Here is a 27830-nt window from a genome sequence, read left to right as displayed (position 1 = left end):
CTGCTTCGTGCATGTGAGCCTCAGGAAGGCATTTGCATTGTGCTTCCAGAAAGCACCCATCAAATCGACAATTCGTTGGCAGGCAGGAAGAGTGTTTTCCTCTCTTTTTTTTTTTTTCGAGATGGAGTCTTGCTCAGTCGCCCAGGTTGGAGTGCAGTGGCGGACCTTCGTGGTGAGTGTTACAACTTTTAAAGATGGCACAGACCCAAAGAGTGAACAGCAGCATGATTTATTGTGCAGTGAGAAAGAACAAAACTTCCACAGTGTGGAAGGGTACCCAAGTGAGTTGCTGTGGTTGGCTGTGGGGTGGCCAGCTTTTATTCCCTTATTTGTCCCCGCCCATGTTCCATTTTTGTCCTATCAGAGTGCCCTTTTTTTCAATCCTCCCTGAGATTGGCTACTTTTAGACTCCTGCTGATTGGTGCATTTTACAGAGTGCTGATTGGTGCATTTTACAGAGCACTGATTGGTGTGTTTTACAATCCTCTTGCTAGCTACAGAGCGCTGATTAGTGCATTTTTACAGAGTGCCGATTGGTGCATTTTACAATCCCCTTGCTAGCTACAGAACACTGATTGGTACGTTTTACAGTCCTAGCTACAGAGTGCTGATTGGTGCACTTTACAATCTTCTTGTAAGACAGAAAAGTTCTCCAAGTCCCCACTCGACCCAGGAAGTCCAGCTGGCTTCACCTCTCACTGCCACCATGCCCAGCTAATTTTTGTATTTTCGGTAGAGACAGGGTTTCACCATGTTGGCCAGGGTGGTCTCGAACTCTTGACCTCAGGTGATCTGCCCGCCTCAGCCTCCCAAAGTGCTGGGGTTACAGGCGAGAGCCACCGTGCCCGGCCAGAGTGTTTTTTCTCAATGGGATTCTGGTGCTGACACAGTCTCTGCTCTTCTCTGTACTCCTGCATTGGTGGTTGAAAGTGGGACACATTTTTGTTGTTGTTGTTCTGTCAGACCAGCTGCTTTTGGGTGATGGGTATGTGGGGAAACCATTGGCTCCCAGGGGCATGAGCCCATTGCTTTACTTCTTTTATTTTGATTTTTTGAGAAAGGGCCCTTGCTCTGTCACCAGGCCGGAGTGCAGTGGCACGATCACAGCTCACTGTAGACCTACCAGGGCTCAGGCGATCCTCTCACCTCAGCCTCCTGCGTAGCTGGGACCACACACAGGTGCACACCACTATGCCTCGGTAATTTTTGTATTTTTTTTTTTTTTTGTAGAGACAGGGTCTCACTATGTTGCCCAGGCTGGTCTCGGCTTCCCAAAATGCTGGGATTATAGATATGAGCCACTGTACCTGGCCCAAAAGTGGAGCGACGTTTTAAAGAATGAAAAGAAGATGTCCAAGATAAAGCACGAGGTAGAAAAAGCAATTGCAGAAGAATATGTATAGTGTGACTGTATTTCTGCACATCCATTAGGACAAAACCTGGAGAATGTGAACCAAACTGGTCCTGGTATTTTGCTCTGGGTTGATGGATTATTGGGGATTTTCACTTTCTCACACATTTTTGTAAAGTTTGAAATGTTTGCACCACACACATTCTTTTGTAATCAGAATAGATGATGATGGGCCGGGTATGGTGGCTCATGACTGTAATCTGAGCATTTTGGGAGGCTGAGGCAGACAGATTGCTTGAGTCCAGGAATTCAAGACCCAGCCTGAGCAACATGGTGAAACCCCATCTCTACAAAAAAAAAAATACAAAAATTAGCCGGGCATGGTGGTGTGCCTGTAGTCCCAGCTACTGGGGAGGCTGAGATGGGAGTATGGCTTGAGCCCAGGAAGTGGAGGCTGCAGTGAGCCAAGATCGCAACACTGCCTTCCAGCCTGGGTGACAGAACAAGACCCTGTAAGGAAAGAAAAGAAAATTAAAAAGAAAAAAGGAGAGAAGAGGAGGCAAAGAAAAGGAGGGAAGGAAGAAAAGAAAGAAAAAAAGAAAGGAAGAAAGATGATGACAATTAGACAAGCCGAAACAGGAGGCCCAAGATTCAAGGAGTTTAACCAAATGTCCAGATGAGACCCTGAATTTGTATGTAAGCAAGTCAGTGTTGATAATGTTACTTGTCTTCCTTGCTAATTTCTAAACTACATGAAGTCAAGGACCCTGATTGCCTTAGATACTTCTGTAGTCCCGGAATTTAGACAACGTGGTGTTGTGCTCAGCCAGGGGCCAGCAAACTGTAAACTACTGGAAAATAGAATAAATATTTTAGGCTTTTTGGGCCAAGAGGCAAAATGAAAGGTAACATGTAAGTACTTACTTTTTTAATGTTTATTTTATTTTAAGACAGGGTCCTGCTGTGTTGCCCAGGATGGTCTTAAACTCCAGGGCTCAAACGATCCTCCTGCCTCAGCCTCCCAAAGTGTTGGGATTACAGGTGTGAGTCACCATACCTTGCATAGGTACCTATATGACAAGAAAGGAAACCAATTTCCACAGATTTTTTTATTTTTTATTTTTTGAGCAAAGTCTTGCTCGGTTGCCCAGGCTGGAGTGCAGTGGTGTGGTCTCAGCTCACTGCAACCTCCACCTCCTGGGTTCAAGCGATTCTCCTGCCTCAGTCTCCTGAGTAGCTGGGATTACAGGCACCCATCACCTTGCCTGGGTAATTTTTATATTGTTAGTAGAGACAGGGTTTCACCATGTTGGCCAGGCTGGTCTTGAACTCCTGACCTCAACTGATCCATCTGCCTCGGCCTCCCAAAGTGCTGGGATTACAGGTGTGAGCCAGAGTGCCCGGCCAATTTCCACAGTTTTCTACTTGATGAAATAAAAATGTTATAATAATTAAGTACAATTTTTTGGTAATACAGGTCTATTGAGAAGAACAGAATCTTTGGGGAGGGAGATAAATTTTGCCTAATTGAGGTTCACAGTGTTCTCGACCATCAAAATTAGTTGCAGGCTGGGCTCGGTGGCTCATGCCTGAAATCCCAGCACTTTGGGAGGCCAAGGCAGGTGGATCACTTGAGGTCAGGAGTTTGACACCAGCCTGGACAACATGGTGAAACCCTGTCTCTACTAAAAATACAAAAATTAGCCAGGCGTAGTGGTGCACGCCTGTAATCCCAGCTACTTGGGAGGCTGAGGCATGAGAATTGCTTGAACCTGGGAAGTGGAGGTTGCAGTGAGCCAAGATTGTGCCGCTACACTCCAGCCTGGGTGACAGAGCAAGTCACTGTCTCAAAAAAAGTCCTCAACCAAAGACCCTGAGTCACCATCCCAGAAGAAAAAGAAGGAAAAAGTAGAAAGAAGACAGCAAAGCAGACTGTATGACGGGCACGAGCACCAGGCACAGGGATTTCCTAGCTGAGCGGTGGCCATCTCCATGCCTCTGACCTCCGCTGACCTCTGCCCACCATGGGTGGGAGCTAAACTGTTACCTTCCCTCGCTCCACAGAAGACAACAGCCAGCTTCAGGGGTCCCCGTGCTGGCCAAGCCAGTGAGCCTGCGGGGAGGCTGGTCCGAGGAGAGAGTGGACCAGCTCCCATGTCCTCGCCCCACTCCCCCAACATGGGACGCGTCGTATAGATGTGTACAGTATATGTATTTTCTTAAGTGACCTCCTCTCCTTCCGCAGACCCCACAGGCCCAAAGGCTTTGGGACTTCCCACCACCTTGCTCCACAGACCCAGCTAGGCCTGACCTGTGCCTCATCCCATATGCCACTCGGTCTCTGGCTGATCCCGAGGCTTTATCTTCCTCTCGTCAGTTCTTTTGTTTGTGTTTTTTGTTGTTTTTTCTTAATAACTCAAAAAAAAAAAAAAAAAAAAAGGAGGAAAAAAAAAACCCCAAAACCAAAAAATAGTTGCAAATGTCTGATTTTTTTGTTAACCATTTAAAAATATAAAAACTATTTTATACCCACAGGCCTTCCAAGGCAGCTGGCCGGCTGGGCTCACTGGCTCTAGTTCATTGGCTCCTGTGTTAATCAATCAATCCATTATTTATTTATTTATGTATTTATTTATGTATTATTTTTTGAGACAGGGTCTGTCACCCAGACTAGAGTGTGGTGGCACGATCTCGGCTCACTGCAACCTCCACCTCCTAGGCTCAAGCGATTCTCCTATCTCAGCCTCCTAAGTAGCTGGGATTACAGGTGTGCGCCACTACCACCCGGCTAATTTTTGTATTTTTAGTAGAGATGGGGGTTTCATCATGTTGGCCAGGCTGGTCTCGAACTCCTGACCTCAAATGATCCACCCGTCTCAGCCTCCCAAAGTGCTGGGATTACAGGCCTGAGCCGCTGCACCCTGCAGTATTTATTTTTAAAGATGGGGTCTCACTATATTGCCCAGGCTGGTCTTGAACTCCTGGGTTCAAGAGATCTTCCCGCCTTTGACTCCCACCGTGGACCCCCAAAGCGTTGAGATTACATGAGCCAGCACACCTGGTGGCAATCCATTTTTAAATGAATGAAAAGGGGAAGAAAGGAAGGTAAATTTTCCATATGGGTCTATCTGTCAACAGACACACCAGGCTTCTTGACTGATCTGCAATGTGGGGAGTTAAGAGATTGTGGAAACACCCCTGCTGGTCCTAAATTTAAGACTGTACAGCTTTGGAGGGGGAGAAAGCTCGTTGGAGATGAATTAGCTTTGGAGAAGAAACCACTCTGTTGGCTGCTCCCCATGGGTAAGTCGTGGGCTCCAAATGACAGCCTGGGACACTCGTGGTGAAAGCTCCACCTGCTGTTCCAGGCAAAAGGGGTCTGGTGGAGTTTGCTGCTGTCTCTCTCCAGGAGCAGGTTAAGCTCCAGTCTCTCCTCCTAAGCTGGCTGTTCTGGATCTGCAGTCAGGTTGCTGTTCAGAGGATGGCTGTTCAGAGGACATTTAGGAGGGTAAAGGTGGGCCTGCCTGCAGACTGGCAGGCAAAACAGGGGCCCAGAACCCACTTCCCCACCCCACTCCTTTCCCTTGCGGGAGAGACTAATGCAGCTGAGATGAGAAAGGGAGATGACACGCGTAGTGATCAGACCACACTCCGGCTTGTGCATTCCCAAGGCTTCCTTCCTAGTTCATGCAGGGCCGGCCTACAAGTCAGGTCCCACTCCAGCTCCGAGACAATGGAAGCCCCCTAAAGCCAATCTCATTTGGGTATTGAGATGCAGTTAACGGCTGAGTGAGGTGGCTCACGCCTGTAATCCCAGCACTTTGGGAGGCCAAGGCAGGCGGATCATCTGAGGTCGAATTCGAGATCAGCCTGGCCAATACGGTGAAACCCCGTCTCTACTAAAAATACAACAATTAGCCGGGTGTGGCGGCACCCACCTGTAATCCCAGCTCCTTGGGAGGCTGAGGCAGGAGAATCTCTTGAACCCCAAAGGTGGAGGTTGCAGTGAGCCGAGATGGCGCCACTGCACTCCAGCCTGGGTGACGGAGCGAGACTCTGTCTCAAAACAAAACAAAACAAAACAAAACAAAAAGAACAAAAAAAGAACAGTGACCCTTAGGGGGAATTCTGGAGAAAGATCAGGGCAGAAATAAGTCCTGTCCCTGGTCCTGTAAGAGCAGCTGGAAGCCCCGCAAGAGCCCCATGACATTCGTTCAAGCCCCTCTTTCAGTCCTGGCACGGAAATCGCGACTGGAATCTGCTTCTAAGCCTCCCACCACATGACCCTGCCGGAGGGGACCGCTCCATCTTTCAATACCCTCGTTATTTCCTGCAGCTGTGGAAGTCAGAAACGGAACGCACATTTTAGTACAAGTGGTTTATTTCTCTTCCAGGTGAGGCCGCATGTATATAAGCAAAGGTTTGCCCACCTGGTTCCTTCAGGAACTCCCCGAGGAATCTGTTTAGTTTCCATGCATTAAAAACAACCCTCTAGTTGCCAATAATGAAACTTTAAGAAGCAACACTTTGACGTCGCAGAGTTCCTCTCTGCATGTGACGCGGACATACCAAAGTGAGTTTATGGCATACAGTATGCATGGGTTAATGTAGGTGAGACAGGGAGTCCCGGCTGCCCTGTGGCCCCATTCTGTTGTGGAGGCTTCGCTGGGAGCTGAGAACACCCTGCTGTCCATGTTTTGATGACAGGTGGTTCTTCCAAAACAGAAGCACCGAGTCACCGCACGCCCCTGCTTCAGTGTGCGAGGCCGTGGGGCTCTGGTGTTGTGAACTCCAGGTTGGCAGGAGGTTGGAAGCACCAAAGACCCCAACTCTGGTCCCTCAACAGGCAGTATTGGGGGACATTATTCCCTCCTGGCCAATAAGCTCCTGTGGCCTGGGACACTGGGTGGGGACAGGTGGTGGGTGTGGGGCAGGGCAGAGGCCTATCCTCCTATAAAGACACAGTTGTAGCACTTTGCTAAAACCTTTTCTGGCAAACTTACTTGGAGACAACAGGGAGGGGACAGCTGATGTAGGCATTTGGCTAGTCCCCTAGAACAGGGAACTCTGGCTTTCCCTCTTGGCTTTTTTCTCCTCTTAAAGATCCTCCCTCTGTGGGTGAGATGAACCCAGATCCCCACCAAACAGTAGCTTGGGACAGGATGCCTCATTGATCCTTATTTAAGAATCGACTCCTTCCCGTCTCCTCCAGATCTGCAGATCTCCAGATCAGTGCCAGCAAAATCTGCAAAAGTAGTGACCTAACCAGGGTAAGGAATGAGCTGCAAATCTGTTGTAAAAACTGGATGTGCTAGGAGTTTCAATTCTTTGGATAATCAACGTGTTTAAAACACTGGAGAAAAGAAAGACCTAAAGTCGTTTCAAAGTGTCTGTTCATACCTGAGACCATGCCTATCTGCAGCTAACACATTCTGCAGCATTGATTCTGGAATAGAGGCGAGGCAATGGAGGGTTAGGGAGTCAGGCGGAATGTGGCAGGCTTTCACCTCTGTTCCCACCGGGGTTCACCAGCCTGTGATCCCCCAGCCCCGGAGCCACCAGCCCCCCACTGCAGAGCTTTCCTGATGCCTCCCCTCTGTGGCCCAGGAAGAGCCTGTCTGGCCCTGGGAACTCTGATTTGGGCTGTTCTGGTGTCAGCAGGGGTGCGAACTTCTTAAAGAGCATCTCCTGATCAGCCCTTCTCATGTTACCTGCAGGGAACGAGGACAGAGGTGACTCCGAGAGGGGTCGTCTGGGCTCTTGGCTGGGCTGACAAGAGGCAGAGTCATCGTTGTGGGACCAGAGAGAACACACAGCTCTCTGATGGTGGCGCCTGACCTGGCCCCCTCCTCACTGCCACTCCCCTCCTGGCAAGGGCGAGGCGTAGGGGTGAGCAGGGCCAGGCAGCCAGCTCAGGGATGGTACCTCTGAGGCAGCCAAGCACCTGGGGGCATTTCTGGTGTGGAGAGCAGGGCAGAAGAGAGAGGCTGGCCTGCGTGGTGAGTCTTCTGCACCCCCTGGGGCTTTGGTCGGGAATCCCAGCTGCTCCTCTGCCACAGCAGGAGGCCTCTCGGGCTCCAGATGCCTTTGGTTTCTATTAAAGAAACGCAGCTTGTATTTGCACTAATTAAAAACCAGAACGGAAAAAGGAGGCAGGAACCCCCGAAAGTCTGTTAGGCTGGAAACTGATTCCCGTAGTGCCTCAGGTGCTCATCCGCCACAGACAGGTAGGTGGCTCTCATGCTGGGAGAGTACTGCCAAGAGAGAAGAGAGGGGATGGTCAGAGCTGGGTCAGCCAAGCACTGCACCAGCAAAGGTGCCGGGGACTTCTCAGAGTGGAACTGGGCCGGGTGTCTTAGGGAATGAGGGAAACCCGGCCGTGCCTCCACCCCACATCCATCAAGATGCCTCCCGGCCTCAGATAAAAAATGCACACACAGACCAGCTGTCCTCCAATGTCCACTCCGCCCCAGCACACACCCCCAGCATCCAGCCTGTCCCCTCACACTGGGGGCAGCGTCAGGGTCCACCAGCGCACGGAGGAGCAGTCAGCAGCCAGCAGGCTGAGGGCAGAGGCCCAGAGACTCAGAGAAGCAGGTTCAAATCCCAGCTGTGCATCTTACCCCGTGACCTTGGCTTAGGTTCTCCAGCCTTTTCTAGCCTCAGTTTCCCTACCTGCAAAATGGACATAAGAGCACCCAGCTCTTACGTTGAAAGGGCGAAATGATATGGAGCAGGGAAGAGCCTTAACACAGCTGCTCTCAAACTGGGCTGCTCGCCAGAAACACCTGGGGAGCCTAAAAACATCCCGATGCCCAGGCCACACCCACTAGTATATAAATATGTATATTTTTGTTGAGGCAAAATGCACATAACGGTGGTGACTCATACCTGTAATCCCAGCACTTTAGGAGACAGAGGCAGGAGGATCGTTTGAGCCCAGGAGTTCGAGACCAGCCTGGGCAAAATGGCAAAATCCTGTCTCTATCAAAAATACAAAAAATTAGCTGGGCATGGTGGCATGCACCTGTAGTCCCAGCCACTTGGGAGGCTGAGGCAGGAGGAGAAGGTACTTGAGCCCAAGAGGTGGAGGTTGCAGCAAGCTAAGATCACACCACTGCACTTCACCCTGGGCAACGGAGCGAGACCCTCTATCTTAAAAAAAAAACAAAGACCACACACATAACATAAAATGAATTTAAAGAGCTATCAGTGTTTTTAGAGCTCTTTAGGCAATTCCAGTGTGCATTCAAGTTGGAGGAGCAGTGACCCAGTACAGAGTAGGTGCTTGACAGAACTTAGTTACTCGTCCTTGGCAGTGGAGAGGGCCTTTCACTCTATACCCTGCACACAGGCTACCTGGGGATCTTGTCCACAGGACCTGAGATTCTGCACTTCTAACAAGCTTCCAGAAACTGCCACTCTCCTGACCCGGGAAGTTTCAGGGGTCCAGGCCATTCACATCAGGGGGAATGGAATGCTTCCACTTGGGCTGGGGTTGGGGAGGAGGGAGCATGAGGTTTTCGACCCAGTGGGTCTCAGCCAGGGGTGTTTTTACCTCCCAGGGGCATTAGGCAATGTCTGGAGATATTCTGGTTGTCACAACTGGGCACTGGGCTGCCACTGGCATGTAGCAAGTAGATGCCAGGGATGCTGCTAGACGTCCTACAATGTACAGGAACCCCCCACCGAGAATGACCCTGCCCGTCAATAGCACTGAGGCTGAAGAAGCTGGCCTCAGAGCAGTGGTTCTCCAAGCGTGGTTTCCAGGGCAGCAGCAGCAGCTTTACCTAGGAATATGTCAGACACGCACATCTCCGGCCAGGCACGGTGGCTCACACCTGTAATCCCAGCACTTTGGGAGGCCGAGACAGGTGGATCACCAGAGCTCAGGAGTTCAAGACCAGCCTGGCCAACATGGTGAAACCCTGTCTCTACTAAAAATACAAAAAGTCAGCTGGGCGTGGTGGTGGGGGCCTGTAATCTCAGCTACTCAGGAGGCTGAGGCAGGAGAATTGCTTGGTCCTGGGGAGCAGAGGTTGCAGTGAGCCGAGATTATGCCACTGCACTCCAGCCTGGGCAACAAGAGTGAAACTCAGTCTCAAAAAAACAAAAAAGGCACATCTCCAGGCTCCAACTCAGATTTTCTGAATCAGAAACAGGGTGGGTCCCTCAGGCGATTCTGATGCATACGCAAGTATGAGACCCTCCTTCTTCTTTTTTATTTTCTTTGAGACAGAATCTCACTCTGTCACCCAGGCTGGAGTGCAGTGGTGCAATCTCAGCTCACTACAACCTCCGCCTCCTGGGTTCAAGTGATTCTCCTGCCTCAGCCTCCCGAGTAGGTGGGATTACAGGCACCCATCACCATGCCCAGCTAATTTTTGTATTTTTAGTAGAGACGGGGTTTCACCATGTTGACCAGGCTGGTCTCGAGCTCCTGGCCTCAAGTGATCCACCTGCCTTGGCCTCCCAAAGTGCTGGGATTACAGGCATGAGCCATGGTGCTGGCCAAGACCCTCCTTCTTAAAGCAATATTTCCCAACTTGAATGATAATAAGTTTGTTAAACTTAGAATCTCCCAGGCTCCTTCCCCAAGATATTCTGTTTCTGTAAGTCTGAAGAGAAGTCTCAACGTCAGTATCTTTAACTGCCCTGGGTCATTTTTGTTCATCACGTCCAAGAAACAGTGCCTAAAAGGACAGGAGAGATTATTCCTTGAAGGCAGAGCTGGGGGAAGAAACATTTCCAGCAAGGGACAGGCTGTATATCCCGATCACCAGGCGTGACATCACCCACCCAGTGAGGTCCCCTGACTGTCCCAGAGAGGGTGCTCGGCAGAGGGAGGAGTTTATCCACCTCTCGAACTTGCTCGGTGCTAAGGAGTGTTTAGAGCAGACACCCCGGGGAGGGTGGGGCGCAGCCAGCTGTGCTGTCTTTACTGGGGCAGACACCCACATCCTCCATGCTGTGGGGTTCCTTGGTCTGTGGCATCATTAGATGTCTCTCTAGGTCCCTTACCGGGCATGGAGGTGGAAGGGTCTTCCCAGGGCAGGCTGGGCTAGGTGGGACTGGGCAGTCAACTTGGCCAAAGCAATAAGTGTTTCTGGGCAGGTCTTCAATCTAGGGAGGAAGGGTTTTCTGTCCTTGAGCCTTGCAAATAAGGTCAGTTGCTGATTATCTCTGCTAACGGCAGGATGAGTGGCCTGGATCTTTCAAACAGAAGGTAATCCAAAAATCATTTTTATTTGGCATCACAGTGCATAGAGTAATTCTTTTTTCACAGCAGATTTCCCCTAATTACGTTGTGCTTAGATTAATATTAAAGTCAATCTGCATTCCTGGGGCCACAGCAGCTGGTGGTTGGAAAAAGGATCCCGGGAGGCTTCTGATTAGTGAGAGAAGCTAGGCTGGCATTTAAAAGGTGCTGACTTTTAGGCTGGGCATGGTGGCTCATGCCTGTAACCCCAGCACTTTGGGAGGCCAAGGCAGGTGGATCACTTGAGGCCAGGAGTTAGAGACTAGCCTGGCCAGCATGGCGAAACCCCGTCTCTACTAAAAATGCAAAGATTAGCCGGGCGTGATGGCACGTGCCTATAGTCCCAAGTACTTGGGAGGCTGAGGCATGAGAATTGCTTGAACTCAGGAGGTGGAGGATGCAGTGAGCTGAGATTGCACCACTGTACTCCAGCCTAGGTCACAGAGTGATACTCTGTCTCAAAAAAATAAACATAAATAATAAATGGTGCTGACTTTGAATACAGGTTCAACCAGCCCACTCCCGAGGACCCCAGGAAGAAAGAACAACATGAGGCTGGGGCTTGTGTTTGTAAAGCTGTGGGATGGGACAGCAGGTGAGGTGCTCCAGGCAAAAGCACCAAGGTGGTGGCACAGGAGTGAATGACAGGGGGATTGGTTCCAGCAGGCTTGCCAGCAGGTAGAGGCCAGGGATGCTGCTAAGCATCCCACACGCAGAGGACAGGCCCCATAACCTATGGACATCTGGGGCTGCACCGTGCTTTGTGGTGGGTGCTCCACTCCCTAGATGTCAATAGCATCCAGCCCCCATCCCCAGCCTCCAAGTGTGGTAATGAAAATGCCTCCAGACATTGCCAAATGTCCCCAGAGGGGGAAACTGCCCCTGGGTGAGCCCCTGCTCTACACTGTGGCTCAAATGCCACCTATTAAATAGAGCCTTCTGGAATCCCCTAGAGCAGCAGCAAAGATGGCTCCTTCTTTCTGGTCCCAAAGTACCTTGTAGCACTTTCTACAGGCAGCCTTCTTCAGTGCCCCTTCTATAGACTGGAACTTCCCGAAGACAGGGACTGGGTTCCACTTGCTCTTTTCTCAGGTCTGACACTATGATTTTCACCAAGCGCCATGACCGGGAAGCTGACTCCCTGGGTGCCTGTGCGTGCACTTCCTGGGTCCTCAGGGCCCAGGTCTATCACGCTGGTCCCAGGTATTCGGGCCCCAGTGCTTCTGCTTTCCTGTTGGATGTCCCCTTCCAAACTATCTGGGTTGGGGCACTGAAATGCCTCGCCCGGCCCAATGAAGGGAGATGCCTGGCTCCAGGACCCTTCTGCCCACCCCATGGCAGACTTCTGGCCTTTGATTCCCCTTGTCCTTTCTTATAAATGCCACAGCTCTGGCCGGGCATGGTGGCTCATGCCTGTAATCCCAGCACTTTGGGAGGCCAAGATGGGTGGATCACCTGAGGTCAGGAGTTCAAGACCAGCCAGCCCTGTCTCTGCTAAAAATACAAAAATTAGCCAGGTGTGGTGGTGCATGCCTGTAATCCCAGCTAGTAGGGAGGCTGAGGCAGGAGAATCACTTGAACCTGGGAGGTGGAGGCTGTAGTGAGCTGAGATGACATCACTGCACTCCAGCCTGGGCAGAAGAGTGACACTCCGTCTCAAAAAAATATATATAAAAATAAAAAATAAAATAAAATTGATAAATGCCACAGCTCTGTGGAGAAGGTGGGGTGGAAGAAAGCCACAAATAACAGCTCGCTGTCCTACGGCACTCACTGGATGCTTCGCACGTACGCTCTGATAACAATCAATTTGCCCAATGCACACACCACCGAGGAGGAATGTGCTAGTATTCCCATACTCATTCTATAGATGGGGAAACTGAGGCACAGAGCAGCAAAGTGCTTGTCCAAAGTCACAGAGGCCATAAGCCATGAGCTGGGATTTGAACCCAGGCCTTTGGCACTGGAGTCCGTGTCCCTGAACCTTGGCGGTCACTTCACTGTCTGTTTACAGCTTTCTTTGTCTCAGCCAGTATTTCTGTGTCCTTTGGATACTTCTCTGGGATGAGACAGCATAGTCTTTTCTTCTCAACCTGCCCACCCTGAGCTACTCCCCTGAGGCTGTATCTCAGGTACTCTGGCTGGAGGTGGTGGGGTGGACAAGAGGCACAGGCCCCACTTGGGCACAGTCCTAGGGACATGGGGAGCTGAGACGGATTGAGGAAGGCTGTGTTCGGGTTCAGCCCTCCCAGACCCGCCATCACAGCCAACCCACCCTCCAGCCCAAAAGAGACCAAGGATTAAGGTAAACAGAAATCTAAAAAGAAAAAAAATTCCTTAATTTTCTCTGGAGCAAAAAGGGAAAGAGACCCCCTCTCTTCTTGCAGTATTTCCTTTAGAAAACTTATCATTGTAAATAATTTCTGTCTTTTGAGATGTCTGCAAACCTTCTTAAAGGCTGAATATGGCCCTTGCCAGTGTTACAATCCAGGTATGGTTTTTTCAGGTCTGGGAGCCATCTCTTGGAAGTACAAACATCAGGAAGACAGCACCTCATCTCCTTCTCAGTGACAGTTCACTTAGGGGCCTGGCTCCAAGTTGTAGCTATCTGATTGTCACAGAAATAGGAGTTTTATTTTTCCTCTGGATAAAGGCAATTAGCTGGCCGGGCGCGGTGGCTCATGCCTGTAATCCCAGCATTTTGGGAGGCCGAGGCGGGTGGATCACCTGAGGTCAGAAGTTTGAGACCAGCCTGGCCATCATGGAGAAACCCCATCTCTACTAAAAATACAAAAATTAGCCTGGCATTGTGGCACGCACCTGTAATCCCACCTACTTGGGAGGCTGAGGCAGGATAATTGCTTGAAACCTGGGTTGCAGTAAGCTGATATTGCGCCACTGCACCCCAGCCTGGGCAATAGAGTGAGATTCTGCCTCAAAAAAAATAAATAAATAAATAAATAAAGGCAATTACTTAACCAGGATGGCCACCCCAATTAGCAAGTGGATTAAGGTGGACTACTGTGACAAACAGTGCCGTCAAGTCCTCTTGCTGGATGACAGGTATGCAGTGGGCTGTGTCTTGTTCCTGCCTGGCTAGGGGAAGGAGTGAGATTTCTTGCATCTTTGCAATCTCCTTAGCGGACTGCCTGGGATACCCACGACGGTCTGGTTTAGTGCATATTCAATAACAGAACAGTTTCATTCTTTTCTGCCTTTGTGGACAGGATTCACTGGGTTGGCAGGAGGTTTTGTCTTTATGTATTACCCCAACAAGGAAGGGCCAGAGCCCCAATTACCGTAGGCGGAGGGGAGGCTCTCCCGATGAGTGGCACGTTCTCGTAGCGTGGGTTCCTACCAAAGAGCATGGCTTGGTTCCTGCGGGGATGAGAGGAGAGCTCAGGAGGGGATGGTGTGGGAGTGGGGGTGTGTGTAGATTTCTACAGGAGGGTCCCATGGGTGAGCACATGGGAGGTGGGGGATGGAACCAAACCACAGATAGAGTGGAGGGGGTGCGGTGGGCAGATATGGAGAAGAGTACCTTGGGAAGCCTGGGGACAAGTGGCTGATGGGCAATGGAGGCTGGGAGCAGCGTGGCCTGGAGAAATGCAGCTTTTTGGGCCTGGGACCTGTCCCACTGGCTTGTGGCAGAGGCTGTGACATCAGTGGCTTCTTCCCCCAGCACATGTGGGTGTGGAGGGGTGACTAGATGCTCCCCGGGGGCCTTCCCTCCAGGCACCCTGTGGCTGTAGTGGGGACCACGGGTGGCCTTGGATGCCTTCCTCCCACCACCCGGCACTGTGGACCCCACCCAACATGCTGTCCGGGCAGTGCTACCCAGCCTGGGTGTGTGTGCAGGCCGTACATGTACTCGGAGACAGGGGCGTTGGAGATGGTCTGGGCCGGGGGCTGCAGGCTGGTCTGACTTCCCAGGCCACTGCTGTAGCTGCAGAAGCTGTGAAGCTGTCCCCTCGGGGGATTGTGGGCCGCCATGCGCCAGGCTTGGGGGTTAAAGGGGTCATCATCATCAATGTCGTCGTAGTCTCTGTTTCTAGAACAACGGGTAGAAGATGGCCAGCTGTGAAGGGTGAAGGAGGCTCCGAGGCAGCCAGGTCCTGTCCTGCTTCCCTGCCTTTCCTCCCAGGACTCTCTGGCCACGCGTGTCTCCTTGAGACTCCTCTAAAACGCGGTCCCCAGCCTGCCTCCTGCAGATCATTCTGGCCCATTCCCAGCTTCACGACCAGCTCTTCCAGGCTCCCCACCACGCTGACCGTGCGCACGTGGGTCCCCCCTACCCTGCGCCCTCTTGCCTAATCCGCTCACGAGGTGCCTGTACACCATCTGTCCCTGCCCATCTCCTCAAGGGGACTGCAGGCTCCCTGAAAACAGTGACCCCATGTATCCTTCTTGCTATTCCTGGGGCACCCCTCCCAGCACCAGGAACTCTCCTCATTCCAGATCGCAAAGTCCTGGTGAGAAGAGAGGAGAAGGGAGGCCAGACTGTGGCCTGAGGGCTGTCACCACCCTGGGCCCCAGCTCCTGCTCTGGGCCCCACCGAACTCCTTTGGAGGATCTGTGTGGACTCTTGGGGAAGCTTCCGTAGAAGTCAGCTAGCCTGTTGGGCTGAATGCCCGGGCCCTCTGCTGCCCTCCTCAGTCCTGGGTTATCAGCTAAATCGTAGAGCAGAGGCCCCTGTCTGCTGCTCTCCCAGAACTCCAGGCTGTGGGAGGCTCCCCTCCTTACTAGGCAGCCCACCTGGTGGTGAAGTGCTTCCAGGCCCTTGGTCCCGCACAGATCATGGTGGAGAAGGCGAGGGCGGCCAGGAAGGAGAAGAGGCCAAGGTACAGCAAGCCCTGGAGGCCGTCGTAGCAGATGCCAGCAAGAGCGTCCAGATAATCCTGGAGGAAGAGGAGGGACATGCAGCTAGTGAAGGAGTGGGGGCAAAGCCTGCGGGCCGAGCTCTCCTCTGGAAGTCCCTCTCCCCCGAGCCTGGACCTGGGGTCTCCTGGCTGCTCCCCATCCCGAGCGCCTTGCAGCACCATTAAAGGTCCACACTCTGGAGCCTAACACAATGGGGCTTCTTGGGTTCACGCTGGAAACATTTGCTGAGCACTTACTGTGCGCTGGGCACTAAGAAGCTGGCTCTGAACAGGGCGGAGGAGGTTGCAGGGTGGGGAACCAGAGACGGGGGCACTGAAGCTGAGGCCAGGATGGCAAGAAGCAGCACACCTTGAGAAGAGGGGGCAAAGGGGACAGGCTTGGCCTGTTCAGGAAAGAGAGAGAACATAGGCCAGCAGGGGCCAGGTCGTGCTGGGCCTTGCAATGCGGGAGAGGAGTACGGACTTTTAAAAGGGGTCAGAAAGACATCGGAGGGTGTGGGAGTGGAAGGATGCGATCCAACCTAGTTTGCAAAAGGACCGTTCTGGTTGCATGTGTGAAAGCTCATGGGTGGTGAGGGGGCAAGAGAAAGTGGGAAGAGGCCACTGTCTGCTGGAGGGGCAGGACCGGATCGTGGTGGAAGCCATGGAGAGAAGGAGAAATGGATGGATTCAGGGTACAGCTGAGAGGAGAGCTGCCAAGACTTGCTGGGGATTAGATGTAGAAGGGGAAGAAGAGAGGAGACAGGGATGACTGCCATGTTCTTAGCTCTGAGGTCAGACTACCAGGATCTAAACCCAAGCCCCTGATGTGCCAACTCGGGACTCTTCAGTAAGCCACTTTATAAATACACACACACCCCCCCACACACACACGCACCCCCCACATGCACACACACATGCACCACACACACCACATACATGTGCACACACGTGCACACCACACATGCACACCCCCCACACGCATCACAGACAAGACATGCACACACCACACACCCCCCACACACGCATACAGGCACATACACACACATATGCACCACACACAGGCGTGCACAGCACACATGCGCACAAGCATGCACATACCACACACACACATACACACATCACATATGTGCACCCACACAACCGCAGACACACACCACACATGCACAGACATATACACCACACAAGTGCACATGCGCACACACACACACAGACACACGCACGTGCACACACACATAGCTGTGTCTATGGATCTATCCATACACACGCACAAGCAAGTCAATTTCCTAGGAAATAACATGTGTTTCACAGTATAACTGTGAGAACTGAATGACACACTGGATATAAAATGCACAGAACAGGGCCAAGCATGGAGCTGACAGCTGTGATGATGACAAAGACTGTCTGCACTAAATCCATCTGGGATGTGAAAGCTGTCGCCATACACTGGCTCACTGCTTTTGGGTGGGGGGGGCTCTCACGTGCTCCCCATGTGTTCCCTGCATCATTGTGTCTGTGTGATATTCCAAGTTCCTGGAAAGAAGACTCTGGCAATGGGATTGGGACATCCACTTGCAACCCAGGGAGACAGATGTGTTGAGGAAATGGCCAGGAGTCTGGACAATGGGGAACAGCCTCCCTTGCATTGTTCAGGGTCCCCCAGTGATCCAGAGCCAACCGCATCCAACCCTCCCATCCCGAACCCCTGGTCCCTTGTACTGAGTCTCCCTGTCTCAGCCCCTGGAGAGGCCAGGCACCCCCTCCCTTCCCATTATCTGGCTTCAGTTCCATTCCTGGGCCGGAAGGGCACCCAGGCCATCACCCCCCTCGGCCTCTACCCACTTTTCTCTGGAAGGTGTGGCCTGCTGGGTGCTCTCACACTCTCCACGTGCCCCCAGGGTCCCCATGCACCTTGTGCAGCCCTCGGCAGTCCACCATGGCGGTCAGCTGGTGAAGGCTGGACTCTGAGGAGTTCAGCAGGAGCTGGATTGCAAGCAGGTCTTCCTGAAGTGGGAAGAGAGATAGAGAGGCCGAGGGGCTGTGGAGGAGAGCTGGCGGAGAAAACCACCATAGCAGCTGTGCTCAGGGGCCTCTAGAGCCAAGGGAGGGAGCCGAGTCACAGGGGCGGGAGCGCAGAGAGCCAGCAGCAAGCTGTGCACAGCCTGGCCCTGGGGCCGGGGCAGGGGAAAGGGCTGTCAGGGTTCATCTGGGGCTCCCCTCTTCCTGCACAGCTGCCTTACCTCTGCAGTGGAGAAGAGGGGCACGGCAAACTGCAGCAGCCCCGCGACCTGGATCTGCATGGTGGTGAGTGCGCGCTGGAAGGTGGTCAGGGTCTGAGCCAGGAAAGACACAGCCCCACTGTGAGGCTCCATCTCCCAGGAGCCCCACAGCGGCCGAGGGGCCTATGCTGCTGCCCCTCCCACCCTCCCACCTGGCTGCAGCTGCACAGGCCCTTTCTCTTGCAGGAAGTCTCCCCCTACTCCTCTGGCTTCTTGAGAGCTGCACAGTCTTCTCCCTGCTTGCAGCTCAGATGTGGTCTTTGGACCAGCAGCCCTGGCCTCTCCTGGGAGCTTGTGAGAAGTACAGAATCTCAGCCCCACCCCAGAGCTCCTGGACAGCATCTGCATGGGAACCAGCTCCCCCACCAAGCTGCATATGTGTTAACCACCAACCTAGAACCCAGGACCAAAAGCACGCCCCCCTCACAGAAGCAGCTAAGGAGAGGACCACAGTGAGGCAAGGAAGGCCCCGCCACCTCCGCCATCCTGGTCAGTGGTGAGGCTTAGGGTCAAGGGGGAGCGGCTGTGGGCAGGGTGAGGGCAGGCCTCGGGGGGCCGTACCTGCTGGAAGGGGCTGCTTCCACTCTGGCTGCAATACAGGTAGTAGCGAGTCACCTCTGCAGGGCAACGGCATGGCGTTAGGCAGCTCACAAATGACCAGATGAGATCTCTATCATCCTTGGTGGCCAAGCCAGACCTCCCTCCCCGTTCCTGAGCTCCCAAGGGAGGCAGTTTCTAGGAAATGGCCTAGAGCATAAGCTGGACTTGAAGTTCAGGGTTGAGGAGGGGTTGGATGGCTACAGGGCTGAAAGAGGTAAGTAGGGGCACAGAGTCAGGCCACCCATGCATCCACAGCAGCAGGCTGAGAGTGTATAGTTACCTGTGCTCATCTGGCCCTCTGTGACGTTCAGGATGAAGGTGTCAGGAGCCACACAGAAGTCACTGGTGGCCTGAGTGAGGGAGAGAGGGATGGGGTGGAGGAAAATCAGATACCAGGACAGCGGGGCCCTGGGAGGAGCCGGGAGCCCATCACCCCAGCCCCTTGAGCTCCCTCCCAGGTGGCAAAGGACAGTCTGGAGCCAGCCTCCTGGGTTCAAACCTGGCTCTGCCCCTTCCTAGCTCTGTTGCCTTGGACAAGTTACTTATTCTTCCTGTGCCCCGGTTGCCTCATCTGTGACATGGAGATGATAATGCTATTCACCCAATGCATGTAAAGTGCTCAGAAAAGTGACTGGGGCAGAGCGCATGCTGTTACTCTTATTCCCGAATGCCTCTTCTGGGACAGACCCTTGGGAGCCAGCATCCTGGGCCCCAGGGCAGCTGCAGGCTGTGTGTTTGGGAGTTCGTTACACCATGGCCTCATCTGCTGTTTTACATTTTGTCTTGCTGTGATCAAGTCCTACAGGGACGGGTGGTCAATCTATGAAGCCTCCCCCAAACTCTTTCTAAAGAATGAGGTTGGTGCTGAAGCATCTGTGAGCCTTGGGTGCAGGTCCTCACCTGCCAAGACATGGGGTGGGAAGGGCATGGAGCTGAGAGGCGGCTGCCACTTATGAGCTGGAGGACCTGGCCCCACAGCACGGCCTGGCTAAGTGATTGCTAAGGCCCATGAGGCAGGGTGGGAGCAGACACAGGCCCCAGGAGAGGCGGCAGCAAGGACATGGCCTCCAAGCCAGGCGCACCCCAGATCTGGCCTGGGGTGCTCTAGGGACTGGATAAATTGGGGGGCCTCCGCCTTCCAGAGCAGCCAGGGAGAGCTCAGGTCCTCTGGCCCGTTCCTTAGGGACGTCCCCCTCCTCTGGCACATGCTCCCTGGGCAGGGGACCCCTCTGAGTGCCCTGCTCTGCCAGTGGCCCCGTCCTCCTTCAGGAGCCACTGCCTCAGGGGTCCACAATAGAGCATCACTCACTAACTTGCTAAGTTGATAGACATTTATGGAGTACTTACTCAGTGCCGTGCAGGGTTCTAGCACCCAGAGGTTAGTGCATCACAGCACTTACGGTCTAGAAAATGTGTGTATAGCGAGGGTGCGGAATAACACACCCCTCCAGATACAGAGCTTCCCGAGAGCCCCACATGCACGCATGCATGCGCGCGCACACACACACACACACACACATGCACGCACGCACTTAAGACCCTGGGAGAAATGCTCTATACACAAACCACCAGCATTCATAATACATCAACCTGGCCTATTATTACCTATCAGAGCTGCAGCGCCAGCAGGCCTGGTGGTGTGCCCCCACCCCCTGGCTGGAGTGGCAGAGAGTGCAGCCATGCCCAAGTGGACGATGGGGAAGCCTTGGGGAAATAAAGAGCGAGGCCACCATCTCAGTTTGGGTCACCCCCAAGAAGTTTGGGAACCAAGAAAGGAGAGGGACAGGAGGCTCCAGTCCAAGGCTCCACAGTGACGTGGTCTTCCTGCCTCTCTCCTCCTTCCCCTCCCAGGCCAGGCCTGCTCTTCACACCCCTTGGCCACCCTGGAGCCTCCATCTCCTGGGATAGGTGCATAGGATGGTTTGGGGTGTGGGACTCAGTGAGGAGTCAACTCTCCTATTAATGAAGACAAGCACCTGTGTGCGTGTGCATGTATGTGTGTGATGCACTTGTGTGTGTGCGTGTTGAAATGGTCCACCCAAATCTCATCTTGAATTCCCACATGTTATGGGAGGGACCTGGTGGGAGGTAACTGAGTCACCGGGACAAGTGTTTCTCATGCTGTTCTTTTGATAATGAATAAGTCTCACAAGACCTGATTTTTTTTTTTTTTTTTTTTTTTTTTTGAGACAGAGTCTCACTCTGTCGCCCAGGCTGGAGTGCAGTGGCGTGATCTTGGCTCACTGCAACGTCCGCCTCCCGGGTTCAAGCAATCCTCCTGCCTCAGTCTCCCGAGTAGCTGAGATTATAGGAATGCACCACTATGCCTGGCTAATTTTGTATTTTTACTAGAGATGGGGTTCTGGCATGTTGCTCAGGCTGGTTTTGAACTCCTGACCTCAGGTGATCCCCCTGCCTCAGCCTCCCAAAGTGCTGGGATTACAGGTGTGAGCCACCACACCTGGCAGATCTGATGGTTTTAAAAACAGGAGTTTCCCTGCATACGTCCTCTCTCTTTGCCTGCTGCCATCCATGTAAGACGTGACTTGCTCCTCCTTGCCTTCCACTATGATTGTGGGGCTTCCTCAGCCATGTGGAACTGTGAGTCCAATCAAACCTCTTTCTTTTGTAAATTGCCCAGTCTTGGGTATGTCTTTATCAGCAGTGTGAAAATGGACTAATACACGTGTGCATTACTCATGCCATGGTGATAGGGATGGCAGGGGAGGGGACAGGAAGGAGGTCACTGAGCATAGTTGGGGCAGGTGGGAGAGGCTGCCCAGTAACCAGCCCAGGTGACGGCTGAGCCTGCAGGCAGCTCCTGAGAATGGAGGTGTGGGTCTGAAGGGACCCCCGTGACCCTAGCATGATGATGATGAATGCACAGGAAGCCAGTGGTGGCCACTGTTTATTGGACATTTTCTGTGTGCCTCCCAGGATGAACCCACTCATCTTTCCCTAGCAACAGCCCTTTGAGGTAAGTCCTGTTATTCTCTATGTTCACCTAGGAGGAAGCTGAGGCACAGAAAACCTCAGGAACTTTCCTGGGTTTCCACTGCTGGGAAGGGGTGAAGGGAGGATGTGGGCCCAGACAGGGTGGCTGCAGAGGCCACACTCCCACCCTCTGACTCAGGAGCAGGCCTGGCTGCCCCTTAGCTGGAGGAATCCCCTGAAGTTCTCTGTCCCCGGGCTCGGTGGCCAAAGCACTTGTGACAGCCCTTGCCTCCCTCCCTCACAGCTGAACCCATTTCCTTCCCCTTCCTTCTTCCAGGGCTTCCCAGCCTCTCTGCCTGCTCTAGCCCCTCACCCCAGACACCTCCAGACTCGCAGGGCTGACCACGAGGGGTGGCCCCAGGGCCTGGAAGCTTGGAGCTCCGCTGCTCCCTCCTCTCCCTGCCTCACCCGGAGCAGATCTCCAGGGCAGTGCTCTGTCCTCATGGAGTCCTTTCTAGGGACAGGGAGGGGTAGGGGTCAGGGGTGGGGAGGGGAGGCCTTGTCAATCCTCTGGCCCCATGGCTGTCAAAACAGGCCTCAGAGAGCAGGGTGGCATTGGGAGGCCACACAAAAGCTCTCCACAACAACCCCGGGACAGCCGGCCGCCCTCCCCGCCCTCCTGGCTCCTCCTCACCCAGCTTCCTATTAAAATGCAGCAGCATCTCCAGCCCGTCAAAAGCCCATTCAGCTCCACCGCCTGCTCCCCCTCTCGCACACAAGGGCCTGACTAGAGGAATTAGGGAAATGGCCTTTCTCCCCAGCTCCCCGCATTCCAGGGCGCCCAGCTGGGAGATTAAATGGCCTCTGGTTTTCGTGAACACTGAAGCCTGGTGAGAGGGAGGAGCCCCCACTGGGAGGGGCGGCCACCACAGGGCAGCTCACAGCGGCAAGCTGGAAGGCACCGCTGCCTCCAGAAGGCAGAGGCTGCCCAGAAAGCGGGATGGGGCCCTGGAGGAGTTCGCCTTGTGCTCCCTGTGGCTTCCCTGTGTGTGCCCCTGGCCCCAGAGGAGAGGCTGCAGGCCAGGCAGCTGCCTGCATCACCCTGGCCAGCAGTGGCACTGTTTACAGCCGTCCCAGCTCCTGCATGCTTTCAAACATGACTTGGGCCTTTTCTCGACCATTCCTTGGTCCGTGGTCACTGCACTGGGGTGGCAGGGGGCAAAGACAGAAAATGCCCCCTCTTCTCCCTTCTGCACAAGCCTCTGCCTAAGGTGCTAAGTCAGGCAGTGCCAGAGTCCCTGAGGGCATTGTGTCCATGCCCAGAGCTAGTGGCCAGCCCCCAAGTCACTGGACGAGGTGTGAGTGTGGTTAGGGAGCTTCTCATACAAGCCACCCCCATCTTATCCTATCAAGCCCCAGGTCACTATGGCAGAACAGATGCATGTCCCAGGGTTAGTCTGTGGACTTTGAATCAGTGAGGGGTTCCTTGAATTCCCCTGGTAAACTGTGTTCTCTTCTATCACATGCATGTGCATGAACACACACACACACACACACACACACACACACACACACTGCACCTCCACTGTATCAAAGTCTGGGGTTGCAGTGATCTGCCTACGAGTCTTGCTTCCAAAGGCTGGAACTTTGTCAACAGCAAACATCACGTCCTCTTGGCTTCCGCAACCCCAGGCAACTTGTACCATCGAGTGCCACCCAGCAAACAATGTCAGCTGAGTGAATGAACAGCCTCATGCACACAGCTTAGCGCCAGTGTTAGGTCCTTTAAAGATCATGTGGACCCGCATAGGAAGCCCCCACCTTTTTTTTTTTTAAACCATTTTGAGACATCACATCCAGAAACATACAGCATGTGTGCTTCAGACCGCGGGAGTCCTGGGACATTGGGATGGAAGGCAAGTCAGACACCACATTCTACAGTCCCAGGGCCTGGGGAGCTGGCAAAGCAGCAGCTTCTGATGCGGGAGGGATTCCCCGGTCTGAGGCTCGGCTCCCTACCCATTCTCAGGAGACCCGGTCAGTTCTTCACACCCAGAGAGAAGCGCCCTGGTCACCCAGGCACGCCTAAGCCTAAGCACGTGTAAGCCTAAGCATGCCTGGGCGGCCAGGGGCTTCTCTCTGGGTATGAAGCATGAGTGTCTTATCCTGGCTCTGACCCTGGGCAGTCCCCTTCCTTTCTCTGGGCCTGTTTCCCCATCTGTAACGAGAGGGGCCGGTTCAGATGACGCAAGTCCCTTTGGTTCTGAGATTCTGGGATTCTAGGTTAGGAGCTGGGACCGGAAGCTGGCCCTGCTTGGAGACACACCAGAGTGTCCTGGCAGACCAACCACCACCCACCACCCACTCCCTCCCCCAACTCACCACTGCTGCAGCGCCATCAGCGGCCAGGGATGCCCAACTGAGGAGCAGGCTCAGTGCCCCACAGCACAGCATCCTAGGAGAGAGGCAGGCGACAACGTTGGCAGGCGGGGTCCCCTTCCTCTCAGCCATCACCCCACCCACCCTGCCCCCAGACCCTTGCAATGGATCCAAAGGCAGCCTCAGTCCCTGCCCTGACGTGGGCCCTGCTCACTACTAGGAAAGGACCATGGAGCCCAGGTCCTTGAGGCTAAAGAGACCCAGGCGTGAAAGCACAGGCTAAGGGGGCAGTGTTGGCTAAGATGGCCAGAGGCTTTCATGCGTGGACCCATGTTTCTTAGCTGCTCAACAGAGTCAGGCCCAGAGAAGGAGGAACGCCTAATGCTTGCTCGTTTGGTGACCAGATGGTGAGTTGGTGGCTGCTGTCTGTCTCCTCTGCTGAGTGCTGAGGACGGGGCAGAAGGTGGCCTCAGGCAGCCTGGCTATTTTCCCCACACTCTGGAGCTGGCGAGGCCCTCGTCTCTCTCTGATGATGGCATCCTGCCCAGCTCTTTGTCCCAGGTCCACAGGTAGGGATACTCACGAGGCCAGGAGACACTTGGAGCGCTTGGCCAGTCCCAGGCAGGCAATGAGGCAGATGACCAGGTCCAGGATAAAGAGCAGGAGGTAGGAGAGCCACCTGGGTAGAGAGGCAGGGATGGTCAGGAGCAGCAGGGTGGAACTTCTGACCTGCTGGCCACGTGGGAGGCCTGCACGGCAGCCCTGGGACACACTGGACCCTCTACTATGGACATGCTGCCCAGAGCCAGCAAGCACCCAGCATGCGTGGGCTGAAGCCTCGGGAGCTGCACCCCCACTGCTGCCTGGACAAAGCTGTCACTTCCCACCCCCTGCCTTCACCTCTAGGCTGAGTGTCAAAACCAGCACTGTGCACTAGAACTTTCCCCAGTGGAGGAACTGTTCTAAATCCCTGCTGTCCACTCTCTTCTTTGCCACTACCCACAGGTGGCTACCGAGAACTTGAAATATGGCTTGTGCAACTGAAGAAATACATTTTAAACTTTACTTAATTTTAATTAATTTCAATAGCCACACATGGCTGGGGCTACCACCCTGGACAGCACGGCTCTGAAGTGTCTTTCTGCGGCCTCCCAGCCGGCATCGCCTAGGACCCTGCTTCCCTTTGCTTCTAGAACTCTCAGACAGCATCAGACCAGCCAAGGCCTGATGTTTATAGCCACAGATCTAACACAGCCCCTAAGGTGCCTGCCTCTTTGACAAACACTCAGCCTGGCTCCCCAAGGCCTCCCATCTTGCCCCCTTGCTGGATGGGATCCATAACTTAAGACTTTTAGGTTCAGGCCAGGCGCAGTGGCTCACACCTGTAATCCCAGCACTTTGGGAGGCCAAGACGGGCAGATCACTTGAGGCCAGGAGTTCGAGACCAGCCTGGCCAACGTGGTGAAACCTCATCTCTACAAAATATACAAAAATTAGCCAGGTGTGGTGGCGGGCACCTGTAGTCCCAGCTACTCGGGAGGCTGATGCAGGAGAATCACTTGAAACCAGGAGGCAGAGGTTGCAGTGAGCTGAGATGGCGCCATTGCACTCCAGCCTGGGCCACAGAGTGAGACTCCATCTCAAAAACAACAACAACAAAAAACTTCAGGTTCATTTTTAAACAACATTTGTGCCAGGCACTGAGCTTGGCACCAGGGATACCCAGGTGAGTGGGCTCGTTTCTGACCATCAGAGGGCTCAGTGTGGAACCCGGGAGTCCAGGTCAGGGTACCTACAGCCCTGCAGACCTCCAGCCTCCTCCAAGCCCTTCATTCCTCTGGCCTTTTTGTCCCCAGGGCTGGACTGATGGGGAAAGGCAGTCATACCCCAGCTGGGAGACCTTGGTAAGCCACTTCACCCCTTGAGACCTTGGTTTCCATATCTGTAGAGGGAGCTGGAACCCCTCATCTCACAGGGCCAGAGTAAGGATTAAGTGCTTGCTAAATATAAAGGTTGATGGAGCAAGGCAGCCAAGGACTTCAAAGGCCCTGCCCTCCTGCTTCTCCAGAGAACAGGCTGAAGAATCAAAGTATCTTAAGCCAACGGACACTGAGAAGACCCCAAACAAATTGCCCTCGTTCCTTTCCCTTCCACACAGGTCCCCAAGGTGGTCCTCACAAGGCCCAGTGGTCTCCCCTGGCAGCCATGCCCTTTACCCTGTGCTGGGCACCAGAGGGAGAGTGGACGGGGGGGGGGGGGCACAGAGACAGGGGCTTCCCCGTCCCCAAAGAGGGAAGTATTTGGATCATTATTTCTCTTGCTGCAAGAGCCAAGTAAAGTCGCTGACCTCTCCTCTCCAGCAATGGTTTTCTGCTTCACTGACATCATAAAGGGGAAGAAGGAGTTTGGAGCGTGGGCAGGGAGTGCCCTGGTGCTGGCAGAAAGTGGCAAAGAGGCTCCGAGGGAGAGAGGGGAGGGAGCAAGCTGGAGGCCTGGCAGCCAAGGGAGGTTCTTTCTCACTCCCCGAATTGAGGTTTACTGCCAAAAGAAGGGGACTAATCAAAGTCCTTGTCTCTGCACGAGCAGGGGGCAGCACACACTAGGTCTCTGGGTCCCAGGAATGGAGCCGGGGGCTTTGGGGAGTGGGCAGAGCCTGCTGCCACCAAGAAGCCAGTTTCCTTAGACTCAGCTCAGAGCTGGAAGGAACCTCGCAAACCATCTAGTGTTTGGATCACATTCTTATTTTTACACACACACACACACACCCCCACGTATTATAAATACTGGGTCTATGTTGTCCAGGCTGGTCTCAAACTCCTGGACTCAAGAGATCCTCCTGCCTCAGCCTCCCAAAGTGCTGGGATCATAGGTGTGAGCTGGATCCCATTCTACAGATTAGTACAGATTAGAAAGCCAAGGCCCCTGGTGGGGAGAGCCTGGCCCAGAAATTCCACATTGTCTACATCACGCTTCCTGCAAGGGACACAGCCAGCTACAGGGCACCTCTCGAAATACCCAGTTCATGTTTCAAACTTAAAGATTTCTTCTCACCACTCGCCTCCGCTCTGCAGAGCAGCAGGAAATCCAGTTAGGGGTGCTTCTAACCCACTCTCTGTGGCTGTGATTCAATGTATTTTCCCTGCCTCCACGCCTCATGTTGTCAGGGGTTCCTGGAAACATCTCCTCTAGGCGGATGTGTTTTCCCAGAGGAGCTGGGCGAGGACTGGGGGATGTATTCCTAACCAAGAACTCGGCTCGGCCTGCCAGAGCCACTCCCACCCCGGCTCCCTCTTCCCTCAACCGTAGCCTCTCAAAGAGAGGAGCCCCTTGGCTTTTTATCTCCTCCAATACTTCGCCCCGCCTTGTATAAAAATGCTAGGAAATATTTGCTTTGCTGCATGGTTATGCTCAAGGACTATCCCAAAAGCAAAGACAGGGGCCCTTCAGGGGAGGGCTTTTTTTGCAGAGCAGCTCAGGTGAGAAGAGAAGCCACAGATGGAAGCAAAGACGGGAGAAGGGGTAGAATATCACTGATGTTCAGGCACTAGACCTCTGCTTTTTTTTTTTTTTTTGAGACAGAGTCTCTCTCTATTGCCCTGACTGGAGTGCAGTGGCGCAATCTCGGCTCACTGCAGCCTCTGCTTCCTGGGTTCAAGCAATTTTCCTGCCTCAGCCTCCCAAGTAGCTGGGACTACAGGCGTGCGCCACCACGTCCAGCTAATTTTTGTATTTTTAGTAGAGATGAGGTTTCTCCATGTTGCCCAGGCTGGTCTCGAATTACTGGCCTCAGGTGATCCACCCACCTCAGCCTCCCAAAGTGCTGGGATTACAGCATGAGCCAAACCTCTTCTGCCTCAACCCGAATAAGCAGTGGGGAGTTGGGGATGGACTCACAGGGGGTCCTGTCAATCACCCATGCTGAAATAGCTGATGTGCAGTTGACACCATCCTTCCACTATTTTAATACAATCGCCTTAACAATAAGCCGCCTTTGATATGTAAATTCTGACTTAATTCCATCAGTGTCATTATCAAAATGCCCACATGAGGCCCTTAAACATACACAGTCCTCTGCTAGGTGTGCTCAGAGAAGAGTAAGGTTAAAATGGGTCCTGCCTCTGCCTGACATAAGATTTCGAAGGCTCAGGCAATGAATGGCCCATGCATCA

General features: G+C 53.4%; 1 protein-coding gene across 3 annotated transcripts in view; it reads right to left on the bottom strand.

Moving 5' to 3' along the window:
• Positions 1-5714: 5714 nt before the first annotated feature.
• TTYH2 (tweety family member 2) overlaps positions 5715-27830 on the bottom strand; it is a 48453-nt gene continuing 26337 nt past the window's right edge. For all 3 annotated transcript variants that reach the window (XM_063598793.1, XM_055101457.3, XM_034942815.4), the window contains 10 exons: positions 24245-24340; positions 23665-23737; positions 18629-18698; positions 18310-18365; positions 17710-17802; positions 17381-17473; positions 15366-15508; positions 14476-14661; positions 13910-13988; positions 5715-7605 (listed from right to left, as the gene is read on the bottom strand). In XM_063598793.1, the coding sequence (XP_063454863.1) occupies positions 7525-7605; positions 13910-13988; positions 14476-14661; positions 15366-15508; positions 17381-17473; positions 17710-17802; positions 18310-18365; positions 18629-18698; positions 23665-23737; positions 24245-24340 (970 nt within the window). In that variant the 3' untranslated portion in view covers positions 5715-7524. The remainder of the gene's footprint in view (positions 7606-13909; positions 13989-14475; positions 14662-15365; positions 15509-17380; positions 17474-17709; positions 17803-18309; positions 18366-18628; positions 18699-23664; positions 23738-24244; positions 24341-27830) is intronic.

Source organism: Pan paniscus, chromosome 19 (assembly GCF_029289425.2).
Source record: "Pan paniscus chromosome 19, NHGRI_mPanPan1-v2.0_pri, whole genome shotgun sequence".
Taxonomy (NCBI): domain Eukaryota; kingdom Metazoa; phylum Chordata; class Mammalia; order Primates; family Hominidae; genus Pan; species Pan paniscus.
Note: the sequence above shows the minus strand (reverse complement) of the source record. Positions and strands in the feature narration are given on the sequence as shown.